The following is a 15,974-nucleotide window of genomic DNA, read 5'->3' on the forward strand; positions in this document are numbered from 1 at the left end:
AAATTATATTCCCCACTTGGCCATGAAGCTCACTGGGTGACTTTGGACCAGTCACCAACTCTCAGCCTAACCTACCTCACAGGGGTGTTGTGAAGGTGAAATGGAGAGGAGGACCTTGCAAAAGGAAAAAAAAAAAGATGGGATATAAATGTAATAATAAATAAAATAACATCCTATATATTCCTACTTGGAAGTAATTTGACCCTATTGAGTCGAATAGTAAGTATAGGATTGCAGCCATAATGTATCTGATGAAGAGGCTTCCATGAAAGCTTATGCCACAAATATAGATAGTGATCCTATATGTACACTTACTGGGGGAGCAAGGCCACCGAGCACAACGGCTTACTTCCAAATAACACATGGAGAATCTGTGTTAACATTCTTCAGGCACAATCGTATGCATGTTTAGACAGGAAAAACGTCCTACCACTCCCAGAATGCATAGGATCATGCCCTTCCTTGTTCGTTTACCATGCCTTTGAGCATGTGCAGACTGCCTTGACCCCTCCTTTGTATGTGCATGGGGGCTGAAATGAAGAGGGAAAGGACGAAGTCATTATGATTATTACATACCTGATGGAGCACCTCCTGTCTCATTGTCTAAAGCCCTTCTCCAGATCAGATGTCTCCTCCGAGGGAGCCTTGGAAGGTGGCAACAAGGGAGAGGGTCTTCTCGGTAGCAGCCCCCCGGTTATAGAATGAACTCCCCAGCGAGGCCCATCTGGCACCAACATTATCTTTTTTTCACCAGATTAAGGCCTTCCACTACACCCAAGCATTTGGCAGCATATGGTAGGTTTGTAATCAGGTCATGGGATATTGTTTGGATATGTGTGCATGTATGTGTGTCTGCCCCATTTATATGTTTGTAGCTAAACTGTTTTTATATTATGCATCATTCAGTATTTTTAAGGTTTTTAATCTTTGTAAACTGCCCAGAGAGCTTCAGCTGTTGGGCGGTACAGGAATGTAATGAATGAACGAACGTGCGGGTGAGGGTGACACATGCAGTTCCGCCCAGTTAGCATGCAATGTTAGTCCAACTCAGAGTAGACCCACTGAAATGAATAGGGCTTAAGTTCACCAGGGCTAGAATCATAGAATAGTAGGGTCGGAAGGGGCCTATAAGACCATCGAGTCCAACCCCCAACTAACTAACTGAAGCCTTATTCGCTTCAATGGGTCTACTCTTAAGCAGAACTCACATCGGATACTACCCCTGGAGGGGGAAATCAGTGACAGCCAGTGCGGTGCCGTGGTTAGAGTGCTGGTATAGTCCTGCGGATACCAACTTCTGGTCCCCATTCGGCCATTGGGCGACTTTGGGCCAGTCATTGACTCTGGGCCTAATCTACCTCGCAGGGTTGTTGTGACGATAAAATGGAGAGGCGGATGATGTGAGCCGCCTTGGGTCCGTGCGGAGCGGAGGGGCGGGATATAAATGTAATAAGGAAATAAAGACGCCCCGGCTCCAACAGCCCCGTCGCTCAGCGTCGCCGCCGGGCCGGGCCGGGCCGGGCCTAGGGCCGCGGCTCCTCCTCCCTGACAGGCGGAGTCGGAGCGGGATGGGGGCGGCGCGGAGAGATGATGTCAAGGCCGAAGCCGGGGCTGGGGAGTTATGGTGGGGACCGGCTCGGAGGCGAGCAGGCGGGCAGGGAGCGGCGGCGGCGGCGGCGGCGGCGGGCTGAGGCGCGCCGGGAGCCGCTGAGGCAGCTCGGCCCGCGCGCGGTGGTGTGCGTGTGAGGCGGCGGACAGGCCGGCCGGCCGGGCCTGGCGGCGACCGCAGGCCCGCGAGGGGGAAACAGAAGGGCGGGAAGGAGCGAGGAGAAGCAGGCGCCGCCGCCGCCGAAGCCGAGGAAGAGTCGGGCGGCGAGGCGAGCGGGGACGCCGCGATGTCGAGCGCGGCCCCGGGCAGCGCCGTGTCGGACCCCCAGCACCCGGCCCGGCTCCTGCGGGCGCTGAGCTCCTTCCGCGAGGAGGGCCGCTTCTGCGACGCCCACCTGGTGCTCGAGGGCGAGGAGATCCCGGTTCAGACCAATATCCTGGCGGCCGCCAGCCCTTACATCAGGTGCGCCCTGGCTTTGGAGGGGCCCCGGGCCTGTGAGTTGGGGTGGGCGCGCAATGCCATGAGCATGTGCGGAGTGTACTTTCCGCCCCCCGTATACCAGTGGCTAGCCGCAGCCTTCCTCAACCTGGCGCCCTGCGGGGGTGTTGGACTACACCTCCCAGCATCCCCAGGTAGCTGGGGGTGCTGGGGGGTGTAGTCCAACACCTGGAGGGCGCCGGTTTGGGGAAGGCTAAGCTGGAGGGTGAGGCGAGTGTGGGGGACATGCCCTGCTTAGAGGGAGTCTGCACATGCTCAAGGCATCTCATTATATTATTATTACTACTACTATTATTAGTGGCGGCGGCACTAGTGGTAATAATATCACCTTGGAGCATGATTGGATAGGCCTCAGCCTGAGGCAGTTAGAGAAGCAATGGTGTGTAATGGTTAGAGTGCTGGTCTAGAATTGGAGAAACGGGTTCAGTTCCCTATTTAGCCATGAAGCTTGGTGGTGGACCTTGGGGTCCATGATCCTAAGTTACTTCATGGGGTTGTTGTGAGGATAAAATTGCGGGACACGCACACCGTGTATTCTGCCTTCAGGTCCTTGGAAAAAAGGTGGAATATAAATCCAGTCATTAAGTAATAAAGATGGTGCCTTGAGCATGTACAGAGTGAACTTTTTGCTTCCCAGTGAGAAACGGAGCCCTGGGAACCTGTGACCAAGTTTCTATCAGTAACAGTGGTCAATTAGATGTCTCTGGGAAGCTGGAAGGTAGACACCTAAAATCCAACATTTGGCTTGTTGAAACAGGTCTTCCAGTTTGTGCCTAAGAAGGCAATGTTATTAAGCACATCACAAGAGCCCTGCTGGAAAGGACCAAAGTGGGTCCATCTCTCCCACCATCCTGTTTCCAAAAGAGGCCAAATAGATGTTTTTTTACAGCTCCTTGGCTGCCCACTTTTAGAAATAGGATACTGGGCTAGAAGAATCCACCTTGGTGTCATCCAGCTGGGTTCTTTGGATGTTTTGAGTTGGTGGCAGCTACAGGCACCACCACTTCACTGGCCATCAGAAAAGACACAAAGGGTCTCCCAGAGGATACCGGCATCCTAGAGTTTTTTAGGGTGATGCTTTTATATCATTATTTTAAAAATAAAACGATAAATGAAGAATGTAAAGTTTAGGAACGATCAACCCCTCCCCCAGAGAATATTGTCTTTTTCAGGGTGAACTAACAGTGTCTAAATCCAGCGTGAACCAGATGTTACCCATTGTTGGAAACAGGATGCTGGATGAAATGGACCATTGTTCTGATCCAGCTGGGCTCTTCTAATATTCTTAGTAAGCATTGTAGGCCAAAACATCTGCAAGGCCACAAATTATCCACCCTTTTTCTAAAACATGGATGTTCCATTTAGCTATGATGGCTGATAGGTCTATGGACAAATTCGTAAGTGTTCTGCCTAACTGGTGAGGAAAGTTTTCCCTAGCATGTCCAGACTGTCTCTCCCTATCAGTACTAATGAATTGCACCCTCCCTCCCAACATGCATCTTTAGGCATAAGAAACGGAGGCTTCCAATTAGCCCTGAGCTCCATGACCACTCATTGTACAAATTAAGCACTGTGTGCCAGGACTGAAGCTCAGGACTTCTTGGCAGCATGAAGACTCATTCTTGAAACTGGGATGCCAACTTGTTTTGATGGCATGGTACTTGAACCTTTAAAAGCTGTGTGACAGGCAGAAAGCTTTTCCTGGTTTGCTTCCATAAGGATGGAAACAATACACTTTTCTACCACCTAGATAGATAGATAGGGAAACTGTTATAATTAAAACCATTAACAGTTATCCCACATTTAGCAATCTTGAAAAGTACGCCTAGTTAGTCATTTATAGGAGCTTCACAAGCCCCTCACAGTCCTGCAGGGTTATTTGTGTATATAATTATTCATAGGGGGAACACATAGTTAATATATGAATGCTGCAAGCTTTATTGAAAACCCTGGGAGAAGGTTGTAAAATGAATATGAGGTGATGTGGGAAAAGGGGGTATTATTTTATTGCATTTTATGTCCCACTTTCCTTCCAACATAGAATTCAAGGCAGCTCACATAAGGTTCCCACACAGTCTTCCATGTAGGCACTGACCAAACCCAGACCTGCTTCAGCAAGGTTTCTGCATTGTGTGCCCTCACACCGTGTCCTTGGAGCATAGTTTAAGGGAAACCAGATAAGAAATTGCATACGAACAGTGTAAAAAATCTGTCCGTACCAAGTGCAAGGTTATTAACTAAGAACCACATCCTGGATTGAAATGTTTTCTTTTTCCATCTCTTTCTTCACTTTTATGGATTCTCTCATTTCTTGTTGACCCAGTTGGTTAGCTAGCAGTCTAGCTGCTCACTCCCTTCTCTCTCTTCCTCTCCCCTGCCCCACCCTGGCCCAGCCTGTGATTTTCTACTTCTCTACACATTTTTCCAAGAATAGAAAATGACAGTAGATTAAAAAGCGCTGGCATAAAGTCCTAAAACACTGAATATGCCCATAGATAAGTTGGATACATAGAGTTCTACATTTTCATTCCGACCCAATCTTGTATATCATGTCCTTTAATTCTCTAAGCTCCTTAAAAGCACATTCATCTCATTGTGCTATAAACAAGAGAAAGCATGTAGCTGTACTTTATGATTCAGAGAGGCAGGAAGAAACCTAGGCTCTGACCAACGCAGTACAGCAGGCGCGTAGCGTCTGGGTGAGTATGCTGTGTTGGGGAGCCTATTGCCAAGTTCCCTTCCTGCTCATGCTCCCACACTGCCCGTGTTTCCTTTCTCCTGGGGTGTAAAGTGATACAGAGAGTCTCATAATTTGTTTACCAACATTACACATTGAGGTTACCATCAGCATTTCCAGTTCACTCTGACAAACCTAGCCTCATTTGCAAAGATCAAAGATGGCAGTGTGTGTGTGTGTTGTGTGTGTGTGTGAGGGGAGTTTTAAAACAATTGGCTGGCAACTAATCGAAATGCAGCATCTTGGGAGATTCGTGCTTTGTGTGCTAAAAATTACTTTACTGTTTAAAGAAAGAAATAGTGGCATTATTAAGACTGGCAGTAAACAGCTGAGATGGGAGTTTCACAATCTGTTACATAGATGTTGCAAAAATACGACTTATGTTTGAAGTTGAAGATGTTGTGTTATATATAGTTTTAACTATGCAATTCCTCTCCCATTCCTGTGCTTCACTTTAAATATATGTTTTAAATACGCATTTCAAATAAAGCAACACAACACACCTATCTAAAAGCTGACTGGATATTATAAGTTTAAAATCCATTATTATAGGATGCAACTTAGTGTTTACACAATATTGTGACACCTTTGGAGGGAGAGTGGTGGTTTGGTGTTCCCTACTTGTGAGGAACTAATAAATAAATGAAATTCATCATCTCCAGCTACTTTACCCAATAGGAAGAGCCTGGCTACAGCATTTCAGCACTAGTTTGTTCTCTGCTTTGTCTGATTTTATAAGTAATTTTAGGTAAATGAATGTTGAATATTCAGTCACTGTTCTATTTAACCTGCATTAATGCACTTTGCCACTTTTGGAAGGGATATGACAAATAAGCTTTGTTAAGTATTAGTTGTTTGGCAACAGTCATTTCACCAGATAGTTTATTGGTCTGGCAGAATTTATAGGTTAGTTATTATCCTGCTTTATAGGTTTAAATGTAAGAAAAGCTTGCTCTACAATTATTTTAGGTTTGTTGCCACCTTTGATGTCAATTGTTATGATGCTGATTATACATGGATACCTAGATGATACTTAAAGGCTCTGCAGCGGACTAGTGTTAACCTTGAACATTAACTATAGGTATAGACAGTCCAAATTAAGAGTTTAGCTTTTAGTTCAGTTTTTAAAAGCTGGCTGAGTCTAGAAAGTGAACATTTAGCCAGGTTCATAATGACGCAGCCCCTTGCATTTCCAGAGGAGCTCAAACTATATCATCTTCCTAATCTCCTACTCATTGCCCATCATCCACTTTGATCATCCAAATGATAAAAATCTGCATTCTAGTATTTGACCTAGTTTTCTACTCACCGGAGTCTAGTGCAGCCCAATGGTAGAGACGTACACACACTTTTTAAATGAGGCCTTCTAATCTAATAGGTTGCAGCAGCAGTTGGGAGAGGCTAGCCAGGTCTGTAAATGTAGGACAGGCTTGCAAGGGGCCCTCAGTGGTGAAGCATCAAGATACAAAAGAAGTTAAGCACAGAAGTGAGTTGAGCACCTGTGTGTGTTCAGGAACAGGGCAAGGAGGACAGGGCAGTTAATTCTTCTCTGTCTTCTGCTAGCACTTACTGAGTTTTTCAGGTAAATAAACCAATTAAAAAATGTTGGTGAAGGTAGAAAGCCAGCAGGGTTGTGAAAGCTGTCCAGTGTATTGCACCAAGTGTCACATGTATGACTGTCTGTCTGCTGGACAGAAGTTATGGGTGTGCCCTTGGTGCAATGAGCTCCTGGCCCTTGGGGAACACGTTATTGTTTCCTTGAAGCCAAGGTTGTTGACCGAGGAAAGCAGAGAGGTTTGTGGACAAGACCTTCAGGGGCATGATAATAGCATCCCAGTCCCAGGCTGACAGCTCCTCTGCAGTCATGGAGAATGAGGGTCTTGGTGAAGGAGAACGTCACTTGGAGGAAGAGGGAACGGTCCCTTACAAGCGACCTATTTTGTAGGGGGAAGAACAAATAACGTCTCATGCCGAGGGTATGCCTCTGGGGTGCGGGGGGCTCATGGCAGTGGGACACCCAATCAGAAACATAGATAGCTGGGTTTGTGACAGGTATATAGAACACATGGTGAATTGCTGGCCAACATGTAGATATCACATGTTGTCTAGATAGCCTGGTAGATAGTGCTGGGGTGGAATCTGTGGTCATAATGTACATTGGCATTAATGACATGAGGAAATGTAGTTGTGAGTTTCTGGAACCTACATTTAGGTTTCTGTGTATGAGGTTGAAAGCTAGGACCTCCATGGTAGATTTCTTTGAAATACCATTTGTTTCACACACAGGATGACCTACATAGGCGAAGCTGAGGGGTTTCAATGGTTTAAATTTGTTAGGCACTGGGGAATGCTTTGAGACAAGCCAGGCCTGTACAAAAGGGATGGGCTAACTTGAAACAAACTGAAACCAGATTGCTAGCGCATAACATTAAAAAGGTGGTGCAGCAGCTAGAACTGAACTCTGGGTGAAAGCTGACAGGAGCTGTGGAACTTCTGTTTCAGGTCAATCATCCCTAGGGGGTAAAGGTGAAGATGTTTCTGGTGGGGTCTGAGCTGTAGTGACTGACCAAGAAAGTAATCCTGGAGTTCTGGTGCATAGCTCACTGAAAATGTTGACTGAGTGACCTGGCTTGCCTGTCATGACCAATTCCTGGGTTGTTAAACCCAGAAATTGGCAGGGGCACATGGGAGAGTGAGCAAGCATTCTGCCTCCCACCCACCTACCAGTTCTGCTTTGAATTAACAACCCAGGAATACCCCATTCCTAGGTTGTGTCATGATGTGTGAACCCAGAAACTCTGGGTTGTTTAGGGGTTAAATAACCCAGAGCTAACTAAACAACAAGCCATAGGTTAACTCTGGGTTGTTTAACCCCTTCACAAACCCAGAGTTTCCAGGTTTGCACATCATGAAACAACTTAGCAATGGGGCATTCCTGGGTTGTTAATTCAAAATGGGAGTGGGCAGGAACCAGCACACTCTCTCACTCCGGCATGCTCACAAACAGCCCATGATTAACATGATCGTGTGAACCAGGTCAATGTGTGACTGCTGTGAAAAAGGCAAATTCCGTATTTGGGATCATTTGGAAAGGAATCAAAAATAAAACTGCCAATATAATAATGCCCTTACAGAAATCTATGGTGCCACCACACTTGCAATACTGTCTACAGTTCTGGTCACCACACCTGAAAAGAATATTATAGAGTTGGGAAATGTGCAGGAAGGGACAACCAAAATGATCAAGAGTCTGGAGCAACTCCCCTATGAAGAAAGGTTATAACGTTTGGGGCTTTCTAACTTGGAAAAAAAGGTGAGTAAGGGGGGACATGACAGAGGTGTTCAAAATGGTGCATGATGCAAAGAAAGTGGATAGTTAGAAAAACATCTCCTTCTCTTATACTACTAGAACCCAGAGCCATCCAAGGAAGCTGAACAGTGGGAGATCAAGGGCAGATAAAAGGAAGTACTTTAGGTAGTACAGAGTTAGACAATGGAATTTGCTTCCACAAATTCTAGTGATGGCTGCCAGCCTGTTGTTTCATGATGTGCAAACCTGGAAACTCTGGGTTTGTGTAGGGGTTAAAGAACCCAGAGTTAACCTATGGCTTGTTGTTTAGTTAGCTCTGGGTTATTTAACCCCTAAATGTTAATGCTTTAAATGTGCATTAGCCAATTCATGGTGGATAAGGTTATTAATACCTACTAGTCATGATGGTGATATATCACCTCTAGGATCAGAAGCAGTATGCTCTGCACACCATTTGCTACAGAACATGAGAGGGTGCTACTGCCCTTATGTCCTGTTTGTGGGCTTAAACAGAATACTGGTCTAGAAAGGCCTTTTGTCTCATCCAGTATGGTTTTTCTTATGTTGAACAGAATTCAGATGTGTTCAGCTCAACTTTAAACTTTAAACTCTCTTGTAGCATGTTAATGTTTAAACTATATTTTATCGTGCAAACCTCTCATGTATCTTGGACATCCTGGAAATACGGAAACTTTATATTCCTAGCATAGACTGCCTTTAACGGATAGTGGTTTCAGCAGCAGATTAACCAATATTATTTGGGACCTTTATTTAAAAAAAAAGAATGTGTGCACTATAATTAGTATCAATCCAGAAAACATGAACAGTTTGTCCAGTGGGACTTGGTCAGCCTTAGCCTTTGCTAGCTAGTAATGAGGTCTAGTGAAACAATTTCTCCAGTGTGTGGCAGAGCACACACAATAGATTTAGGGTGCAGACCTATTGGGATACCTGTCAGCCTCCAAATTCGGAGGCTGATGGGCATCCTATGCAGAACAGGAGAACGTGACCTTTGCCTCCGCACTCCTTCTGCCCTGCATTTTCGCAAGATGGGCACTTTTGTCTGTCTAGATGAGGTGTCTGGGAGGGGGAAGGTAGAAGGCTGGGGAGGCTGGAGGATTCCTAGTAAACTGACCTCCCCAGTCCCTCCCCGCCTGTCAGCATGCCCCCTTTCTCTCCTTTCTGAGATTGCTGGTGTGGTTCCCTCCATGTCAGTTGGAAGGGCGAGGTGGGAGGGAGCTCGGACTCCTGGGCTGAACCCAGGAATCCAGAATGTCCTGTGGCCCCCTAGATGCTGTCTGGGAGCCATAGGTTTTCTCTCCCCATCTACAATAGGGGGGAAATGTTTGCAAATGGTTGTATTTGACTACATATCTGTTCCTGAGAATTAAAGATGAAAAAGATGAGATCGTTTATTGAATCAGTTTCTGTGGATGCAGAAGTGTGCAAGAGGTGAGCCATGCAGAGTTCTCTTCCAGACAAAATGGTAACTAGAGAGAGAGCGCGCAAAATTGCATATTCTTAGGTTCAAACTACTTGTTATGCTAAACATTTTTAAGTGTGCTTGACACTAGGCACTTGAGAAGAGGGAGCCATTCAGGGCCCTGATCTGGATCAGGACCGCTGAGAGAGTGTTTTAAGCCTTTCTTCTTCATGCCAGTTTCCTACTCAGAGTACACCCCTGGAACTGCGAATTCTTCTGGAGGTGCTGTTTACCACTTAAGAGATTTTATTATATTAAGCAGTATGTAAGTATTATCAATAACAATAAATAAATCAAATCGTTGTGGCATTGGGAGGGGGGCGGATTCCTGCTGGAAAATGTAGGGAGAAAATGGTTAACCCCTCCTCTGCACTGAAGTCCTTCTCCATATCTGGGCCCTTTGTGGCTGCTTCTTCACACACAAAACCAGGCACATACTAAGCATGGTTTTACAGATGTGGGCTTAGCACAAGGATGGGCTGCTTGTGGCCCTCTAGATGTTTTAGTTTACAACTCCCATCATCCCTCACCATTGGCTATGCTGGCTAGGGCTGATGGGAATTGTAGACCGAAACATCTGTAAGGCCACAAGTTGCCCTGGCTTAGCGTACATTTAATTTGACCTTAGTAAAAAGAGGAAGTAGCCTAACTAAAGCATTTTTCATTTCATATAGTCTGTTCTCTTAGCAAGGCACCTGTTCCTTTAACAATTTATTACAAGCATTCAGCAGATGAATTATTTATTTATTTTTCACTTGTATCATGCTGCAGGCTTAAAAGTCTCACTATATCTGCACAGGACCAGTGGGAGAAAAAATGGTCCATCCTAGACAGGAGATGCAGACCATGCTAATTACTGGTTAAACATGGGTTTTCAAGCCTAGTTCAGAGGTTTGTTTTCCCATTCACAGAATTAGGACTTAACTTTTACATTGTAGTTGAATTTAGCATCTTACAGATGCCATTAAGCTGTAAGGAAGGTTTTTATTTAGATGGTGATTGTATTCTGGTAAGGATGGTTTAACAAGTGTAACAGCACATACTTTTACATTAAGTACAGTATTTTTGCAGTGGACGTCATTCTGTCACTGTCCTATTAATACGTCAGGATTCCATGTAAGGAGATGAACCCTAAACATGTTTTATAGTAGGGCATTTTGCTAGTATATGTACTATGCCCCTGGGTAGTCTAGGGAAATGGAAATGCTGATGCATGTAAAATGAATGTCAACCCACATGTCTAATTAAGAAAGGGAGAGGCCAGAACCAGACAAAAAGCCTGTTGCCCTAAGCGAGGGGACAAGAAGGAGAATTAAAATTGCCAAAAAACAAATCCCAGCTGCACAGTTGTTGGAAATGATAAGGCTTTGTTAACAATATGTCTATACTATAATATTAAATTGTAATGGCTATTGTCATCTTCCCTTGGAATATCCCTGGAAACTGTAGGTTTGCAAAGATGCTGGAAACTTGCTTAGCACCCTCACAGCATGACTGTTCTGGGAATACAGCAATAATGATTTATAATCTAAGCATCTGTTTTCATTATTGGGTATCCTGGAATATTTGGTGTCATACTCAGGTATCCTGAATTTACTTCAGCCTCTGATTTCTTACATTTACCAATTATGAGTCTGAGAGGAAAGTGAGCTGAAAGAGAACACTCCTGGCAGCAAGACTGTTAAAAACAAAAACAAAAAAAACCCCTTCTCTTTCATCCCAGGATAAGTGATCATGGAATTGTATGTGTTTTTAAAAAGACCAAAAAAAAAGTTATCTCTGGATGTATTCATAGTTCCCTAGAGAAGCAAACTGACTTGGGAATGACTAGTAATAGTCAACAGAATGATTAATGGATTAGTCACCTATGGATTCTCCCCTAATATAACTTCTGCTGAATCTGGATTTTATAAACAAGCCATATGTATTTGTCATGTTGATGTGCTTAACAAGATGAACTTGGACAGTCTTATTCCCAATATTTATTTCCATCGATCTTCCTCATGCCTGCAACAGCCTCCTCACATTTCCAAAACAATGTGACCACATCATCCAACCCAAAATAACATGACAAAGAAGCCTGTGGATGTGCATAAAATGTACGGGAGCTATGATACTTCTTTTGGCAGCCCCTGGTTTTCAGATGCTACCCTTACTTGTTTAAAAAAAAAAAAAAAACTGGTTTGAACAAAGTTAGTCTACCTTATTGAGATGACATGACTTTTTGTTGCAAGTTGTGACTGGAAGCGTCTAATCTCCTTCTCACATGTGAAGGAGCAAGGAACAGGAGGAGGGAGCACGCAGGGCCATGGCTCGTATGATGAAACTGGGTTGTTACACTGGAATTGGGTCATATAGTTAAATGTAAAATGTAAGTGTAAAAGAACCATGTGGGGAAATATGCCATTTATAATGCTTAACCTCAGAAGTTATCTATTATTGTGGGCTTCCTAGTAGATCCAGGGATTAGGCACTAGGATTCAGGAGATGTTGTCATTAATCTCACCAAAATTAATGACAGAGACAACATTTATTATTTAATGGGTGTTTAAAGCCGCCTTTCAGGATAGACAATATGTGACTTTAAATGACCTCCAGTTACCAGAGCTCTACAATGTGTTCAGTTCTCAAATTACAAATATTTGGAACTCTACCCACCCAATAGATGACTGACTTACTTTCCATCTTGTGAAGCAACACAGTTTTTATCTAGTTAGTTACTACCAGCCACTTGCTTCTGGGAAGATCTGTACAGTAGAGCTCATTGTCTGCATGTTTACTCAGAAAGAATTCCCACTCTGTTCAGTGACACTTCCTAATAAGCATGCATAGAATTGCATCTTTAACCTTCCAGTCAATGATCTTACTTAGTATCTTTGAATGTGCTTAGAGAGCGAATGAAACAGAAATCTGTCACTTAACTAGGTATAATTCTGGAGTGCAGAAGGCAAGTGGGCTGCATGATCAAAAGTTTTCAGTTATACTCCTAGGTAGTGTGATGGTTCCAGTTATTTGCAAGCCAGGCTCGTGGCCATGAATCTGCAGTATAGACACAGTTTCAAAATGGTGATTGTAGACACAATTTGGTTTCAATTGACCTTTTTACCTAGTGCATCATCTAAAATTAATCTCCGGCTTTGCTAATATAAATATTGTCATGTTTCTCTCTTATTTCTGCTCTTTGCCTGGTCAGGGACCCGTGTGTTTTGGCCAAGGCTTCTTTCTCATGAACCTGCCTGCCATTCTCTACATTACCATCACCTTCTGAGGTCAGGTGGGTAGCTATAACAGAGAGGGCTCTTTGGGGGAAATGGCTGTAGTTCAGTGCAGAGCACGTGGTTTGCATGCAAAAGGTCCCGTGTTCAATCTCCAACATCTTCTGGTAGAGCTGGAAAAGCCCAGTGTCTGAAACCGTGGAGAGCTTCTGTCAGTCAATATAGACAGCTCTGAGCTAGGTGATTTAAAGCTGCTCACTATACCTGAGCTAGGTGGTATAATGGCCTGCTATCTAGTCCTTTACCACAGTTGCTGCTCTTCCCTACTAATTTTCAACCTGTGAGGTTGGCAGTTGTGGCAAGATCAGATGGCACCATTTAGAGGGCTGAGTTTGGCCCAGGAAGCATCAGTTGTTCACCCCTAATGTACAGACACCAGTAGGAAAATTCTAACAGAATTTGGGGACAGTATTAGAGAAAGCAATGTATACTTCTAGTGGAGAATAGTTAATCTTAACTTGTGTGAAAGCTAGTGTAGCTTTAGTGCCATTGGCCTGGGGATCTAGGGCTACTGGGAAGCGGCACCCCCTGCCTCCCAGGAATGGAGTGGGAGACCAGTCTGACCCCATCCATTGGCCAGAGAAGGAGCAGATAAAGGGGGCTCGCCCGCCTTCCCTGCCAGTCAGAACACTTAGCCCGAACTGGCTGTTACCCTGGGAATGCACGAGCAAGGTGAAAGAGCACTCTGGCTCCATCCATTGGCCAAAGGAACAAGAGTCACCACTTGCTATTCAGGCAAGAACACCAGCAAAGGAAGATCACCCTGGCCCAAACTGGAGATAAATGCCTGCTTATAGCTTACCACTTTGTTCTGGCCTTGAAGAACTGATCTCCCTCCTCTACCTTTCCCCTTTGCTCTCCTTCCTTGGTGTGTCTTTTTTTTTTTAGTTTATAAGCCTGGTGGCAGGCCTTCGCCTCTCTTTTTAATGGTCTGAACTCCTTTGGGAGACAATAATTATCTGAAAAGCAGGCTAAAACTACAGTAAATAAACAAATGGAGCTATGAATCAGGAAGTCTTTAGTTCATATTTCACCTCTGCCTCAGTTAGCCTGAGACAAGGGACTCTCCCTTTGCCTCAGCTCCTCATCTGAAATATGAGGATAATAATACCAATTTACCTTTACAGGGTGATTGTAAGGATCACAACTAGATAATGTATATGAAGTGTTTTGAACCCTTGAAAGTGCTGTATAAAGGCTAATTAATGTTCTTATAAACCTTAAAGTGATGGCTATGAATTCAATGGCTGGCAAATCAGGGACAGTGAGAACCAGGGGTGGGATGGGGGGCTGCAAATTGCTAATCCCGCCCCTCTCCCTTGATTCCCTGCTTGCAAATTGCAGTGCGGTAATACCGCTGCTGCTGCGCTATGGCTGCAGACCAGGAAGACAAAGAAGGAACTGGACAGCAACTTCATTTTGACAACTACGTGTGCGCGTGCTTGGCTTCCTGGAGGGCTTGCACACCGAATGCTCCTCAGCTCAGGTCCCAGGCTGAGTCAGCCAATTGAAAGTGACTTTTCCCAGTGGAGGAGGTCAAGTGCTGGGCGATCATGAGGGACACCTCCTGGACAAGCAAGGTTGCTGAATTGGCTGCTGCTCCAATCGGAATCTGAGTGCTTGGTGGGTGAGTGGGCTGCTGCTTGCTGCTGCATCCAAGCGATCTCAGATCCAGCCATGTTTCTTTTAGAGCGGTGTGCTGGAATGGTGGCTGGTTCCTTCCTTCTCCTTGTGTGTGTGTGTGTGTGTGTGTGTGTGAGAGAGAGAGAGAGAGAGAGAGTGAGGCGGGTAGGCAGGCATCCAACTCATCAAGAAAATCCAGATTTTAAAAGGTAGGTAACTTTTATCTTTTGCTGTTTGACCTTGTCTGGCCTGGCAGTTTTAAACTCTCAACTCCTTTGTATATCCCCTTGCAGTGCATTTTGCATTCTCCTTAAGCCAAGTCCTCCCTGAACCTCAAGTGATTCCTAAAGTCCCTCATGCCTTTGTTGTTCTCCCTCCCCCCCTCAATTCCCCCCGCCCCCAAGACTGCTGGAATTAAAAACAACCCTTTTTGGAAGAAGTCAGCATTCTTCCCCCTCCCAATCCCCGTTTTTTGTTTTGTATTGAATTCACTGTTTTCTCTGGGGGACCTCAGCTTGGACTTCTTCATAAATTGCAACTGAGTTTGTCACCACACTTCTCTACCCCTTTGGGAAGAAACACCTTTGTCATTTGTTTGTTTCTGTCTTTCCCTTCTCCTTTTTTGCCTTTCCTCCCCCAGTTCCATCCCATCGCCAAGATCTTAACAAATTATGGATCTGTGTTTTGAATCTGTACACCTTTAAAAAAAATCCAAAATGGCAAACGAAAAGACTTGCTTGGAAGACTGCACTGCATTTAATTCTACTCAGAAGTCAGTCTGAGTTCAATGGGCTTTACCCAGGAAAGTGGATAGGACTGCAGCTTTAATCTTTTTGGGGATCTATATCTTTTTTTCTGGTTATTTTTAAAAAACTGGTGTAGTTCCTTGGGCAATTTTTTTTTCTCTTAGAATGCTTGTGATTTGTTGGGCATGCAATTTTTGCCCGCTTTTTGGTATTGCTTGTAAAACATCTTCCCAGCGATGGTATTGTCTGCTTGCTTTTAAAAAAATTGCCAGTGCTTTGGGGAATATTGTTTTGGCCTAGTAAAAAATCTGCTCTGGTCGTTGCCTGATTGCAATGCCAAAGGATTCTTTTTTTCCATTCATAAAAAATCTGCCGGTGGTTGGATTCTGGGCCATGGCTGGAGTAATGGGGGGATTAGCAGTGATCTGTGTGTGACTCCGGTGTGTCTGCATGTGTTTGCTCTGTTTGTGTGTTGTCACTGGGGTGTGTGTGTGTGTCGATTGCTGCCTGGACTGCTTTTGTGTGGCTGTGTGGATGATTATGCGGGTGATGATTACATGCAAAGGAGTGAACTTTGGATGCACTTAGAACTGGCTCCTGGGTTCCAAAGGGTTTTTTCTCTGTGTGACTCTGAAAATACCATTATTTTGTGTCGTTTTAAGGATTGCTTCACAGTATTTTGCACTCATGATC

At 44.6% G+C, this 15,974-nt stretch overlaps 1 protein-coding gene across 5 annotated transcripts in view; it reads left to right on the plus strand.

Annotated features, from left to right (window-relative positions):
- Positions 1 to 1,500: 1,500 nt before the first annotated feature.
- Positions 1,501 to 15,974, plus strand: part of GAN (gigaxonin) — a 53,832-nt gene continuing 39,358 nt past the window's right edge. For 3 of the 5 annotated variants that reach the window (XR_014784606.1, XM_084811976.1, XM_084811979.1), the window contains exon 1: positions 1,503 to 2,071. Coding sequence is in view for 4 of the 5 variants with exons in the window: in XM_084811976.1 (XP_084668102.1) it covers positions 1,896 to 2,071 (176 nt within the window). In the remaining variant the exon portion in view is untranslated. Of the gene's footprint in view, positions 2,072 to 15,974 lie in introns of all 5 variants that reach the window. The other 2 variants (XM_084811977.1, XM_084811978.1) reach the window with 1 other exon arrangement.

The sequence above is a fragment of the Heloderma suspectum genome, chromosome 8, assembly GCF_057233095.1.
Source record: "Heloderma suspectum isolate Gila_16-S chromosome 8, 16-S_ref, whole genome shotgun sequence".
Taxonomy (NCBI): Eukaryota; Metazoa; Chordata; class Lepidosauria; order Squamata; family Helodermatidae; genus Heloderma; species Heloderma suspectum.